General features: G+C 35.0%; 1 protein-coding gene across 1 annotated transcript in view; it reads left to right on the top strand.

Annotated features, from left to right (window-relative positions):
- Nucleotides 1-15,852, top strand: part of TRPC1 (transient receptor potential cation channel subfamily C member 1) — a 76,216-nt gene that overhangs the window by 14,884 nt on the left and 45,480 nt on the right. The window contains 3 exon segments of the mRNA XM_006162299.3: nt 1,207-1,361; nt 10,147-10,248; nt 15,536-15,738. Coding sequence (XP_006162361.1) covers nt 1,207-1,361; nt 10,147-10,248; nt 15,536-15,738 — 460 coding nt within the window.

Raw genomic sequence — 15,852 nt, 5'->3', positions numbered from 1 at the left:
AGTGGTGTGTGTGTGTGTGTGTGTGTGTGTGTGTGTGTGAAGACTTTAAGATAATAGAATTAAAATGATAGCAAATTATTTGAAATTTTAACAAGTTAAATATGCTGTCTTTCTTGTTTACTCATTTAGTCTGGTTTTAGTGTTTTCTGTTTTTATATCTTGAAGTCATTCATTTCTTCTTTCCCCTGGCTTCTGCTCTGATTGTTCTTTCCCTGTTTCTTTATTTATGGACTTCTAAGGAGCAATTATTTTTGGAAGTCATTTAAAAAAATGTTTTTTTTTTCATTTTATATTTGAAAAGCAAAATGAAACAAAACAAACAAAACCCCCTGCTTTCTTTTATTTAATTAGCATGTTCCTTTTGATTTACTTGCCTTATTTCTGTACCATCTGGTCCGCAGACAAGTACAGTGGACCCTTGGAGAAAAGGATTACTGTGGTAATTACCTCGGTCTCTCCCATGGGGCAACTGTTTAGTCTTGGGCTACAATCAGGCAGAAGGCAGTCTGCTTGTTCCCGACAGATGAAGTATTAATCCTGCTCCTGCCTGCAAGTTTTGTAAGCTGAATGTTCACTGATCATTAAATTTAAAAAGCTTTGCTAGTGAGGGGTGTGTGTGTGGAGGGTGCAGAGGAGAGGAGACAATTTGTAGGCATCTTTTCCCCTTTTCATATATATACCATCAAGAATATACATATTCACACTGGTTTTCCAAAGTATGTTTTCTGCTGTAAAGCCTCTTTATAGTATTCTCTACTTACTATGAGATCTCAGTTTTAACCATTATGATACGTGAGTAAATGTGTGCATATATACTTGAGATATAAAACTTAATTCTTTTAAGTTTCTTCTGTCTTATTTTTCTAGCTTCCATTCTGTGCTTTGGACATTAAATTGCTTTAAATATCTTCTAAAAGTTTTTCTCCTTGCTTGTAATCATTCAGTTATGAGTTTTAAACTAATGATTTCTATTTCATCCTACATATTTACAACGTTCTACTTTTTATGTTTGCAGCAAATGTATATATTATTTTATCAAAATATAAGTTGTCAGCAAAGGAATGTTCATACTTTCTGTGCACATTTCTATACACGAGAATGAGATTAGGTTTATATCTTTTATTTCAATAAGCTAAGTTTTTCTTTACAGTCATTCTTACCTAATATGTCATGGATATTAAATTATGTTTGTATATTGTTATTTAGGTGACTATTATATGGTTAAAAAGATATTGGAGGAAAACAGTTCAGGTGACTTGAACATAAATTGCGTAGATGTGCTTGGGAGAAATGCTGTTACCATAACTATTGAAAACGAAAACTTGGATATACTGCAGCTTCTTTTGGACTACGGTTGTCAGGTACAAGGCTAGACAATTTTATCCAGTAGCTTCTAAGTACTGTTAGATGTGCCATGTTTTCTGCTTTTCATCGAGCTCTCTTTCTTTTTGCCCTCCTTTCTTCCTTTTCTTGTTTTCTCCCTCTTTCTTTCTCTCTTTCTCTTTCACCTTTTATTTGGTTTTGAGCCACTAAACATTTTTACGCCAACAAAAACTATTTTTAAAGTAGTGTATTTTGAATTAATTTATCTTTTTCCTACCATTGGTCACTTTCCCCCCACATTGGGAGAGGTAAAATATCGTGATTTATTAAAAATGAGTTTGTTTTCATTAAATATATTGTTACTATTTACATGATATACTTTTAAATAGTGCAGGTGTTCTGAAAGTATCAGGCGAACAGGTTTTCTGTGGCCTATATTATTTACAGGTAAAAACAAAATGCTTCTGACTCAAAGAATAGTTTTTGATTTGATTTTGATTTTCTCCAGAGTTTTATTAAATTCTTTTTCCTTGAAATTTGCTATCTCATTATACCTAAAGATTTTTTTAAACTGTAAAAGATTGACCTTCCTGTTTCTCTTTATATCAGTTCAGATGGAAAAGTAGACACATACATGTAAGTCATGAAAGAATTCAGTTTAAAGCTACTGAAGAAATCTCATAGTAGAATTTTCTTTCCTTTTTGGTTTGCTTATGATGGGACTTAGTACATGAATTCTGGCTCCCTTTTTTTCTTAAGGAGGTATTCTTTTTTGGGTGGCATCAGGAAGCACTCATCAGATTTTAAAAATATAAGGTTAGTCTGTGCATTTCTATTAACTATCATGTATTACAACATGCAGTACTGTCTACATATATATACTTAGAGTAAGAAAAGAAATTCCTTACCCAGCAACCTCATCTGTCCATAACACAGCTAAGAACCAGAAATCAAGTAAAAATACCTATGAGTAGTCAGAGTAGCTGCTATGAAGTTTCCAAATTAAGTTAATGAACTTTATTTGTAGTGCTTCTGACTACCTCCTTTAAGTCTATTTTTTCTCATTTTAGATTCCATTTTAACTAAATTACTTAGTTTTTCAATCCATAGAGAATTAGAGGGGCAATGAAAGGGGCGTGAGAGATAAAGTGGAATAAAATGAGACTTTGTACCTCTGACACTATTTTTTTTCCCTCTGACACTATTTTTTAAAAAAGAGGAGGTCAATAGCATTACATTTCTGATAATTTCTTGGGGAGCTATTTGTTGGAATAATAATGAAGGCATATATCAATAGCCCAGAGTCAGTAAAGTTAAATTATATTCAGTACTTATTGTTTTAGAGGAAATGTGTGTGTGTGTGTATATATACACACACACACACACACACACATATATATATATATATATATATACATACATACACACACGTTTACTTATATATATGTGTATATATATATATATATATATATACACACACACACACACACACACACACACACATATATACACACAGAAGAAAGAAGTTTTATACATGTATGTATGTGACTTTTGGAAGCAGAAAACTTCCACCAAATAGTTTAAATTTTAAAGTTAAAACACTTAAAGGCATAAGCTTCAGTTACATGGAAAATAAGAAATTCAGTCCCTGATGATTCTGGATAAAAGAGGTATTTGTATAATAATTTGTCTTTTCTCACATGTTATATGCATGTAATAGTTCTGCAGTATACATGGTCCTTTCACATACTTGCTTACATTCAAGCATTAATGCCCACCTATACAGATGGTACAGTTTATAGATCAGAAAACTGAGGCTCATAGACTTTAATGAATTGTCCAAAGTTCTAAAATTAGAAATGGCAGAGTTAAGATTTGAACTTAATCTCCTGACTGCAAATCCCATGCTCTTTCCAGTTCACCGCGTACTGTCCAGGTTATCTATGTCTTATTCTGTCTATCAGCAAATATCCAAGACCTGTGGTTGGATGTGATTGTGGAAATGATTACATAAAATATGGATTCTGCACTAAAAGATCTTTTTAAAAAAATGGGCAATTAATTATTACATATGAATTACAAGCCAAGTAATACAAGATATATTTGACAAGTGCTCAGTGGTAGTAATATTTGATCCTTGCACATTACTTTGACATTACAAAGAGCTTTCGTGTGTTTTATCTTGTGTTATATCATTGGTTCTTAATCAAATAATTTTTCCTCCACCAGGGTACATTTGGCAATATCTGGAGACTTTTGGTTTCACAGTTGGATTTCAGGTTACTATTGGTATCTAGTGAGTAAAAGCTGAAGATATTGATGAACCAACAATACATAGGACAGCATCCAAAACTAAAGTTATTCAGCCCAAATGTCTATAGTGCCACCATTGATAAACCCTATTTGATACTTAATTTTTTGTGATTCAGTATAAATATTCTAGAAGTACAGAAAAGGGCAAAATCACTATGGATTGAAGCTATCAGGAAAGGTTTCATAAGTTTGTCAGTTGAGCTCAGTCTTGAAATATTTAATTATTGCTAATATGCTATTCCATGCCAGGAACCTTAAAGATACTCACTTACATAACCCTCACACAATGATTCTATGAGGTAGTTACTACTATTATCCACATTTTATAGAGGAGGAAACAGGTACAGAAAGATTAAGTAACTTATCCAAAGTTACTCCATAAATGGTAGAATTAGAATTTGGACCCAGTTTTTGGCTCCAAAGTCTATGCTCTTACTGGTTACACTAATGTCCTCTCAAAAATGTGTAGATAGATCGGGAACAGGAGATGTGGAAGAGGCGATAAACAAAGGCACATGTGATGTATATTCTTAAGACAGAGACAGTGAATTTATTTAGCCTTTTTGAACAAATATTTGGGTTGGAAATGAGTGAGAATTATTAGGAAATATAAACAATACAAAATGGATGAAAAGGGCCTTGAATGCCAAGCTAAAGAATTTGGGTTTCATATACTGGAGTATCAATAAAGTCTTTTGAGAAGAGGCATAGTATGTATGTGTCCAATGTGTATTTTGGAAAGATGAATCTGGGGGCTGAGTTTAGTATAGATTTGGATATGAAAAGTGGGGAATGCCTATGCGAACAGGTTTTTTATTAATCTAGGGTTAAGACCTAAACTGGTACAGTGGCTATAAGAAAAATAGTGGGGAAGAGGGAAGAAAAGATAGATATTAGAGGTATTATGAAGAAAAAATGGACAAATCTTAGTGAATATTTAAATTTGGTGGGGGGAATTAGGAAGGAGTCCAAGATGATTTGGAAATCTTAAACATGAATGACTAGGAGGAGTTAAGTAAGAAAAGCAGCAAGTTCCTAAGAGGTGAAGTTTGGGGCAGAGGATATGAATTCTGGTATTAACCGTGTTGATTTTGAGGAGTCCCCAACAATCCGAAATGAAGATTGTATTTCTAAGGAGAGGTCTGTCTAAAGAGATACAGTAGGCAGTCGCTGACGTAGGGATGATCGCAAGTGTGAGGAAAGAAGGTGACATGACAGCCGCAAAGGGTGGTGTAGATTCATTCTTAGGAAGCATCTAGAGTTAATAAAGGATTAGAAGGGAAGGGTTTCTTTAAAGACGACGAAATGCTTGAAGATGTTAGAGACAGAATAGTGCAATATTAGGAAACCAAACAACTAGTATTTTTAAAATTGATATAATGGTACGTACTTATCGGGTACAATGTGATGTTCTAATACACGCATACATTGTTGGTAGGAATGTAAATTACTACGGCTGTTATGGAAAACAGTATGGAGGCGTCCCAATTAAAAAATAGATCTACCATATGATAGAAAACTCCCACTACTGGGTATATGAGAGTTCTTCAGAAAGTTCATAGAAAATGTGTATTAGGGGAAAAATATGTATGGATATCATTTTTTTTTTGCAACAAAATTAAATTTTAATTCTTTTTTTCCATGAGTTTTAAAAAGTTTTTTTAGTCATTTATACCATGAGTGAAAGAGAGTGAGCACTCCAGGGAGGTCCTGACTCCATGATTCACCCCTAGTCTTAGCCAGCCTGGATCACAGGCACTTACAAGCCCTGTGTATCTGGGCTGGGGGAGGGTGTCTCTGGATGTGAACCAGCAAGCCTCCTGTTGGTTCTGCCTGGCAGAGAGTCCCTTTCACTGTTGGCACCACCGTGAGGTCCCTCCACAAACTAGTTGAAGAGTCCTCAGGTATTTAAAGGAAATGAGATCAGTATGCCAAAGACATTTGCGTGTCTATGTTTATTGTAGCATTATCCACAATAGCCAAAGTATGGAATCAACTTAAATGCCCAGCAACAGACGAATGGATAAAGAAAGTGTGGTGTATATATACACAATGGAATACCATTCAGCCATAAGAAAGTATAAAATCCTGTTATCTGCCACAACATGGGTGAGCCTGGAGGTCATCATGTTTAATGAAATAAGGTAGGCCCAGAAGGACAAGTACAGCATGATCTCATTCATGGGAGAGATCTGCAGGAAGTTAAGAAAATAGGCATTATGAAAAAAACTGGATTTCAGGTTTTTTTTTGTTTTGTTTTGTTTTTAGCAAACTAAATCCATAGTTTAAGCCTATTTTCCCACAAACTTTTTGAAGTCCCATCATATGTGGAAGCTAAAAAAAACAAAATGATATAGAAGTTAAGAGTAGAATAGAGCTTACCAGAGATTGGAGTATAGAGGGGAGAGAGGTGGGGCGTGGTTGGTCAGTGAGTACAAAGCTATAGTTTGGTAGGAAGGATAAGCTAAGGTGTATAGAAACAGTAATGCAGTATTCAAGGGGACCTCAGAAAGTTCATGGAAAAATGGAATTAAACTACTAGTTTTTTTTTTTTTTTTGAGAGATTTTTGCTATAGGGCGCATGCGCTCGCCAGACAGACAGACAGAGACATAGAGACAGAAAGCAAGAAATCACCCCCCAGGGGGGATGGTCATGCCACAATCCCTTCGCCTCCATTCTCTTCTCGGGATCTTGGGCATGCACGCACACACACCCGGCTTGAGTTTTAAGCTACCGGGTCCGGGACGCGAACCAAGGTCGACTACGTGGGAGTCCAGCGACATAGCCATTACACTAACTGCTGGTTCCCAGTATTAGTTTATTTTGGTGTAAAAAAAAAAAAAATCCATGTACAATTTTTCCACAATATGTATTTTCCATGAACTTTCTGAAGACCTTTGCATATTTGAAATAGGGAGAAGAGACTACTTTGAATATTCTCATAACATAATAAATGTTTAAAGTGATGGACATGTTAAAAAGAAATCATTTTAATGTTATACAGAAATCTAGAAAAATGAGGAGGTAGAAAAGATTATTAGAGGGGCCAGCAGATGGCATAGCAGTTGTATCTCTGGACTCCCACATGGCCAACTGCGGTTCAAGTCCTGGACCCAGTGGCTTGAAACTCACACTGGGTGCATGAGCATGCGTGCCCAAGATCTCAGGAAGAGAAAGGAGGGATTGTGGCATGGCCATTCCCCCATAGGGTAATTTCTCACTTTCCCTCTCACTGTCTCTGTCTGTCTTTCTCAGGTGACTGCATGTGCCATAAGGCAAAAATCTCTTTAAAAAAAAGAGCCATTAGATTTTGAAAGTATTGTATTAGTAGAATTAGAAAAAATGATACATATTAATTTGAGAAATTTGACACAGCAACAAAAGAAGAAAATTTGAGTGGTAAGAGAAACAGGTTCAAGTCAAGTTAGCAAAGAAAGTGCTGGGAGGTGAGAACTGGGATTGTTATTTCTGCAAGTAGAGGACAGGATTAAATAGAATAGTAAACTGGAAACTAACTTTGGAAAACAAATAAATAGCTTCTTACTCTGAGCTGAGAGGAAAGAGTATGGGAATTGTTGAAAAGACAGATTCTGAGGTGAGAAGGAAGATAGTGATCTCATCAATACCTAGTAAGTATATATATGGAAGAGATTTAAGTAAGAAATCATCAAATAGCTGATATATTGGGAGCCAAAGTTGGGAGGACATATACCTGTAAATGTTTTGAAAATAATTCAAAACATTTTTTCCTTTAGAACTGTCACTGATTTATCAAGTAACATGCCATTTGTGCAGAATAAGTCAGTGGTGATTCCTTATTTACATGACATTTTTATATAAGTGAATTTTTTATAGCTGAAGCTTATCCTTTTAAGCACTGAATAAGAGAAACCTTCATTTTGTACTCAGTAATATATCTGAATATAATTTAACTTTATCATCATAAATTGGAATAATTAAAAATATAGTCATTTCACTGTTTCATAGGGTCTGAAACCATTAATATAATTTGTTCTTGTGTTAAATTGCTTCAGGCTACTGTGTATTGATAATTTTGCAATACTGGTATTTTATCTTTTTAATGTTCAACTCATAGCAATTTCTTCCTATTTTGTTGGTTCTAATTTAATTGTTCCTTTATTCTATAAAGATCTGAAGGACATTGGGAAACCCACCTATCCATCATTTTAGGGGATTCTAAGTCAATATGTTTATGCCTATTTCTTCTGGGAAATTTTAATGCCTATGAAGTTAGTTTGTGACATATCAGTATGTTTGTTTTTAAATTGCAACTGGATCCACAGCTCTGTTTCAAATAGCTTAAGTTGCCTGGTGTTCGCCTTTGAGAACAATAGCATTACTACAGTTAACCTTATGGATTAAAATTTTAAAAGCCATACATGAAATATTTAGTAGTAAGGGATAGAGTGGTGGTGGTTATGTTTTAGACAGGGTCTCCCTATGTCTTGCACCTCCTGCCGCAGCCTCCCAAATAGTTGGGATTACAACATGAATAGACACACCTGTGTCTTTCAAACAAGAGTCTCACTTTATTGTCCACACTGGCTACAAGCTCTTGATCTTTCTGCTCAACTTCCCAACTTGTTGGGATTACCCGACTTTTTAGAGTGAGCTGGGAATTGAACTCATGCCTCTCATGTGGCCAAGTTGCCGTGTCAACTACTGCGTGCTACCAGGGATGGGTCACAGGGTTTCTTTTATTTGCTACAACTGACCAAATATACTAATTGAAGAGAAGTATTTGTGAAGCAGAAAATAATGTTAAAAGTCTAAAGAATAGACTACAGTTTATTGAACTCTGTGAGTTTTTTATTTAATTTAGATTTTTGCCCTAGGGTATGTGCAGTTGCCAGGGCGAAACAGAGACCGAGAGAGGAAAAGAGAGAAGTCAACTCCCTGGGGCATGGCCATGTGGCAATCCTGTCTCCATTCTCTTCTTGGGATTTTGGGCACACATGCACATGTGCCCAGTGTGTTTCTCAAGCCACCGGATCTAGGACTCAAACTATGGAGTTGGCCATGTGTGATCCAGTGCTTCAACCACCACATCCCTATGAGTCTTAAGAGATAAAACAGTGGGTTAAATTTTCCACATGGGTGGGAATTTTTCCTAAGGGAAAACAGGTGAATCCTAATAGCCAAGTGAGAATGGTCATCCCTTTCTTCGGGATGCTCAGTCCTATTTTTAACCATCCAGATAAAATTTGTGACTTTAAGTCTTATTTTTGACATCCAGATAAAAGCTTAATTCTTTTGAGTTTCAAAGAATATTAAAGACCTGATAATATTTTATCTCTAGGAGCAAGAATATTGATTAAAATAGTTATTAAAGATTCTAACAGTTAAAGAAATGTACAGATTGAAAGTAATCAGGGTATTTTTTAGCAAAATCACATTTATCCTTATGTTTTCCTTCTGCCTTTATGGTTTTCATCAAAAAATAGACAAAAAAACCTCCAAAAACGTGACATCATGATTGTCAATGGGACTGTAGGCTTTGTTATAGAGAGTTGAAAGTTACTATTTCCTCAGACTTTTTCCTCTTGTCAGAATTGGATTTTCACAATGAATTATAAGTTGGGAGGAGAAATGTAGTCACTTCTTCCTCCTGGTTCTATGAACTTTAGTAGCCTAATTCTTTGTGGCTTACACCTGATGAGATTGCTAATATTAGGGTCAAATTTCAGTACCATTTCAGTGAGCCATTTACGCTTTTAAAATTAGAACAGAGGGGGATCCAGCAGTTAGCGTAATGGCTATGTCGCTGGACTCCCACGTAGTCGACCGCGGTTCATGTCCCGGACCCGGTGGCTTAAAACTCACGCCGGGCACGTGTGTGTGCATGCCCAAGATCCTGAGAGGAGAATGGAGGAGAAGGGATTGCGGCGTGACCATCCCCCCTGGGGGGTGATTTCTCGCTTTCTGTCTCTATGTCTCTCTCTGTCTGTCTGGCGAGTGCACGTGCCCTACAGTGAAAATCTCTCAAAAAAAAAAAAAAATTAGAACAGAGGGCTCTGCCCTTTATGTATTTGACAGTCTCCTCTATCTTCATGGTTGCATTGATGATGGTAATTTTTATTAGACTGAACACAACCTTTTACCTGTAGTAATAGTTCCTGGCAATTTCTTTTATAGATTTGGAATGTTGAGATTCCTTTGGTCCACAGTTTAAGCATTAAGATCTTGGGAAAAAAATATTTTAACTTTAAATACTGCATGGATCAGCACTGTTCCACTAATTATGCCTTCTATCCAGTGTTCATTATTCTACCAGTTTATGCATTAAAACCAGGACAGAAAAAAAAGTGTGTATTATGGTACACATGAAGGCAAGCAAATATACCACTTATACAGTTTAAATTTTTGAAAATTTAGTATTACTGTATATAATACAGTTTAAATTTAAAATATAGCTTTATTTATGAATTAGTAAAAATAAATACCTTTTTATCTTCCATTTTCATTTTTAACTTTTTTTTTTTTTAAAGTCCGCAGATGCACTTTTGGTGGCAATCGACTCTGAAGTAGTGGGAGCCGTTGATATACTACTTAATCATCGACCAAAACGATCATCAAGACCAACTATAGTAGTTAGTACTCTTAAATATTTATTAATTTGGATTTTTAAACCAAAGTAGATCTCCTGCCCCATTGCCATTTTTTTCTTCCCCTGAATTTACTTTGTTTTACAAAATTGAAGTTTTTTTCACTTTGTAAATTATTACTTTAAAGTGAGTAGATACTTGCAGGAATAATTAGTATTGCTATCAGGAAACCTTTTTAAAAATTAGTTGATAGTTCCATAATTTTTTTTAGTGTGGACCAATATTTTTAGTTTATATTCTGCAGGTAATGTTGAAAATATAGTTTAGTTTCCAAATAGATTTAATAATTATATATAAACAGTGAAACCCAAGGAAGAAAATATAGGTGAATGTTTAACTGCTTGGTAATGGAAGACTTTATAAGCATTAAAACAATTGACAAAAATTACAGCGGCAGAGTCTTTGACTGTTATAGAAGTTAAATTTCTAGAATTCATGTATCAGGCAAGTTTCAGAAGTAGATGGATAATTGCCAGAATATTTTCAACATATATCATAAATTAATAATCTCAATATTAGACAAATTATTTAAAAACACCAAAATTGTATTAGAAAAAGACGTAAACAATCTCAGAAAATACAAAATATTAACCTTTACTGATCATCTTGGGACCAGCTGTTGGTGTAAAGGCTGTCATTGAACTCCCATGTAGTTGACTGTGGTTCGAGTCCTGGACCCGGTGTTTTAAACTCATGCTGGGCATGTATGCGTGCATGCACAAGAGTCCAAGAGGAGAATGGAGGAGAAGGGATTGCGGCGTGGCCATCCCCCCTGGGGGGTGATTTCTCACTTTCTGTCTCTGTCTTTCTGGGGAGTGCATGCGCCCTATAGCAAAAACCTCTCCAATAAATAACCAAACTTTACTGATCATCTGATACAATGAGGTACTAATTTTTGCCTATCCCATTAGCAAATAGTTTTTAAAAATAATCATCAGTGGCAAATGAGTAGGGCACAAGTCGGAATGAAGTGCTACTGTTGGGACAAGTCTTTCAGAAAGCATATTGGCAGAATGTGTCATAAACTAGAAGGATATCATAGTCTTTAACCTAGCACTTGCTCCTCTAGGACCTATCAAGGAAACGCTGAGAAATGTGGAGAGGAATGATGATTGTTATCTTATTGATAGCGATAGGGAAAAAATAAAATGCAACATAATCTAAACATCTTAAAATAGAAGCTAAGGAACCTAAATAATTACATATACATATAGTGAAATGCTATGCATTCATTAAAACAATATGTATTTTTTTTTTTTTTTAGAGAGAGAGATTTTTGCTGTAGGGCACATGCACTCACCCAAGAGACAGAGAAACAGAGACAGAAAATGAGAAATCATCCTCCAGGGGGATGACCATGCGGCAATCCTTTCTCCTCTCAGGATTTTGGGCACACGTGCGCATGTGCCTGGTGTGAGTTTCAAGCTGCTGGGTCCAGGACTCAAACTGCAGTTGGGCTTGTGGGAGTGCAGAGATGTAACCATTACGCTGTTTCTGGTCCCTAAAATGGTATTTTTAAAAGATTGTTTAGAAACATAGAAAAATATGGTTTAGTAAGTGAAAAAAATTAGTACAGTACATTATATCAGTATTTGATTCAATATTAGAAGTGTGCACAGAAAAAGGATCGTATTGAAGTCCAGCAAAATATGACCTAGCAGTGGTCATCTTTATTTACTGACCAATTTAAAAACTCTTTCTTTTTTAATTTGAGGTTTTTGCCATATATTACATGTGCTCGCTAGTGAGAAACAGTGAGAGGGAAAGTGAGAGATCACCTCCCAGTGGGGATGCCACATCACAATCTCTTCTCCATTTTCCCCCTGGGATTTTGGACACACACACAAACATACCTGGCACTAATTTTCAAGCTACTGGATCTGGGACTCAAAGCTGTGGCCAGCCATAAATGGAATCCAGTTCCTTAACCACCATGTCATCTGCTGGCCCCACTGATTTTCTTTTTCTTTACTGCATATTTTATAATTAGGAAGATTGTTAATTATCAATTAAGTGCTAATTTTGTGTGTCAAATTTTAAAAATTATAACATTCATTATTCATGAGGGTGTAGTGAAACAAGCAGTTTAAATAACTGCAAAGAAGTATAAACTAGCTATACTCAGAGAAAATATTGTTTTGTTTTGGGGCACATGCACTACCAGAGAGAGACAGAGAGAGAGAGAGAGGGGGAAAGTGAGAAATCACCCCCCGGGGTATGGCCACACCACAGTCCTTTCTCCTCCACTCTCCTCTCAAGATTTTGAACACACACATGCATACACGTGTCCAGAGCGATTCTCAAACTGTGATTCTCAAGCCACTGAGTCCAGGAACCAAAAAGCTGGCCACGTGGGATCCAGCGCCTAACCTCCACACCACCTACTGGCCCTCAAAATATTCTCCTATGAAAGAATTATAGTGGGGTGAGCAGATGACATAGTGGTTAAGACACTGGACTCCCACATGATCAACCACAGTTCAAGTCCCAGACCTGGCATCTTGAAACTCATGCGAGCAGGTGTGCATGTGTGCCCAAAAATCCTGAGAGGAGAATGGAGGAGAAGGGATAGCAGTGTGACCATCCCCCCAGAAGGTGATTTCTTAATTTCTGTTTCTCTGTCTCTCCAGAGAGTGCATGCACCCTGCAGCAAAAATTCTCAAAAAAAAAAAAAAAAAAAAAAAGCAAAAAAAAAACCCAAAGAGAAAGAATTATACTAATTGGTTATAGATTATGTTCAGCGTTCTGAAAACTTTGAGATGCTCTGGTAAATTACAGGGTACATCATATATTAACTGAAAATTTTTGCTCTTATTTAGACTATTACAAAAAACACAACTTTCTCCAGAGGATAGTATCACCTAGTTTAAGTTGTGGTAAGAAACTAAGAGTAACTAAGAAAAAAGAGCTAAGAAAATAGTCGATTCAAAGGGTCAGAAATATCTTGAATACCATTTAATTTTCCAGTGTTTATTCTGCAGTTACTCTTATATTTTGGTATGTCTGTTTCTGCTAGCCGTTTAATCCATTTATATTCTTGTGAGGTTTAGTGGAATGTAGCGGGTTAGATTATTGGAACCACCGACTAATATTATCTCATCACCATTACCACCGTGAATAAACCCAGGGTTATAAGATCTCGGCCTTCACCTACTCAGTACAGGAACATTTTCTTCTCTATCTCTCGCAAATATAGGTTATTTAGTCTTTATTTGAATACTTCCCATGATAGCTAAATCACATTTTGACAGCCCTGTTGCTTCTAGACAGGCACTATTAAATATTTTTATATACTTTCTTTTACCATTTCAGTATGAATTCATTCTGTGTTCTTGGCTTGTCAAAATGTCTTTTTTGGCAATTGATTTTCAAATATAGGTTGTTTAATTGATAGTACATAGACTGTATTGTGAACAATTAAATTATTAACTTTAGTCTTATATGTATTTAATAGTGTTTCTCATACAGTTAAGTATGTTTCATAGGAAACATGAGAACCACTTTTCTCTTAAGGAAGTAAACATAATTTTCTTTATAACCAGTAATATAAGGATAAGATGGAAAAGGATCATTTAAGTTTGTGTTTAATTTTCAAAAATTTCTTAATTTGAAGTTTTAATAAATCAGTGGGAAATATACAAACTATTTATAAAAGAGGGGAATGACTGGATAAGTATATCAGAAATACTGAAACTTACCAGTAACTAAAGGAAAGAATTAAATTTTTATCATTTAAATTGGGACCTATACTGGTGAGTGTAAAATTGTACATTCTTATATTATTGGTATTATGAACTATTAAAACGATTTTGATAATACATGTATTGTTTCATAATTGTTCATGGTCTTTAGACCCATAATTTCACTTCTAGAGTTCTGTGTTATGGAAATAATCCTAAACTTGGAAAAAGCTGTTTTCATAAAGATGTTCGTAGTAGTATTTTTTAAGTTAGTAAAATAAAATATCTTGAACACCATCTGTGAACTTCCTTAAATTGCATGCAAATTCTGTGCATGAATTTTTTGCCTTGAATGCCCTGGGTTATAGCTTATGAGATGATTAAAAAGATCCTTAATGTTTGAAATATTAAGAGCCATTTTTAAAAAATAATTGGTGCTTAATATACCTATTATTTATGCAAAAGATATCCTTAAAAGGGGATGTGTTAGAGAAAGGACCAGAAGAAAATACTATTCTTTAAATGTTATTTGAGTAGTAGGAATATGGGTACTTTTATTCTTTCTGCTTTTTTATATTTTTCAGATATTTTATAATGAATGTATACTACTTTACAATGTTAATAAAAATTTCCAAAAATGTGAACTTGATGATCTTACACTGTGGAATCAAACAGCTCTCAGGGAAACCTCTGCAAAAAAGTGAGAAGTATTGGAAAGAATATGCAATAGTCCTAAAATAGTCAACTTTTTACTTTAACCCCAATTCTTTAGTTACTAATTTTTTTTCTTCATTTCATGCCATCATCAGATTCATTGGCCCATTTAACAGAAGGAGCTCAGGCTCCAGAGTTTCACCAACCTGGATTCTAATCGGCACCCTGCCACTTCGTCGTGTGGCTCGGGTACATTAATTTCTCTGAGCCTCAGTTTCTTTAGGGGGATTATAATACTCAGTTTTTGCAGGCTACTATGGGAGTTCAGTGAGAAGATAAATGTAAAGTGCTAGGACTCACTAAGTCGCAGCTATCATTTAGTGTCTGCATTTGTAAATCCTCTACATCATAATTGGGAACGTGTAGAGAATTATATAAAATGAAGAGTGCTTCCTATTTACTTGCTTTTTTCAAGTAGCTTCATTGGTATTAATGTGACAAGGTTTGCCATGAAGGAGAATTTTAAAAGTTTTTCTCATGCATCTTTACTCAGCCTATTTTTAACATTTCTGTTTTCCCATTATATTCTTTTCCTAAAGTTATGTTTCTTATCCTTGTTATGCATGTTTCTATAGTCTTGTGAAAATTAAACACTTTTCCCTAAGAAATATCTCTAGATATGCTCCTTTCTTTGTTGGAAAAATACAACTTACATGAATGTTACCTATTGAAGATTGTGCTGTTATGATTATATTATACTTACTAATTAGAGTTAAGTTTTGGTTTAAAAAATAATTTAATTCAAGTAAAATGTTTATCATTTCCTTAAATAATTCATAAGTTCTTTATTCCTTCCTGTTTGTTTCATTTCATTCTTCAGATATATTTTTTGAAGTCACAAATAGTAAATCTTGGACATTTATGTAAATATTTTTCAGAAACTTATGGAACGAATTCAGAATCCTGAGTATTCAACAACTATGGATGTTGCACCTGTCATTTTAGCTGCTCATCGTAACAACTATGAAATTCTTACAATGCTTTTAAAACAGGATGTATCTCTACCCAAGCCCCATGCAGTTGGCTGTGAATGCACATTGTGTTCTGCAAAAAACAAAAAGGACAGCCTCCGACATTCCAGGTAAGAAATTAATATTTTGATGAATAGTCATGTGATGTAGTAAGGTATATGTACATGATGTGGGATATTTTTGTTTGTATTCTTTCTATGGAGCTTTTAAGAAATGTGATGTTT

This window comes from Tupaia chinensis, unplaced genomic scaffold (assembly GCF_000334495.1).
Source record: "Tupaia chinensis unplaced genomic scaffold, TupChi_1.0 Scaffold139833_1, whole genome shotgun sequence".
Taxonomy (NCBI): Eukaryota; Metazoa; Chordata; class Mammalia; order Scandentia; family Tupaiidae; genus Tupaia; species Tupaia belangeri.
Note: the sequence above shows the minus strand (reverse complement) of the source record. Positions and strands in the feature narration are given on the sequence as shown.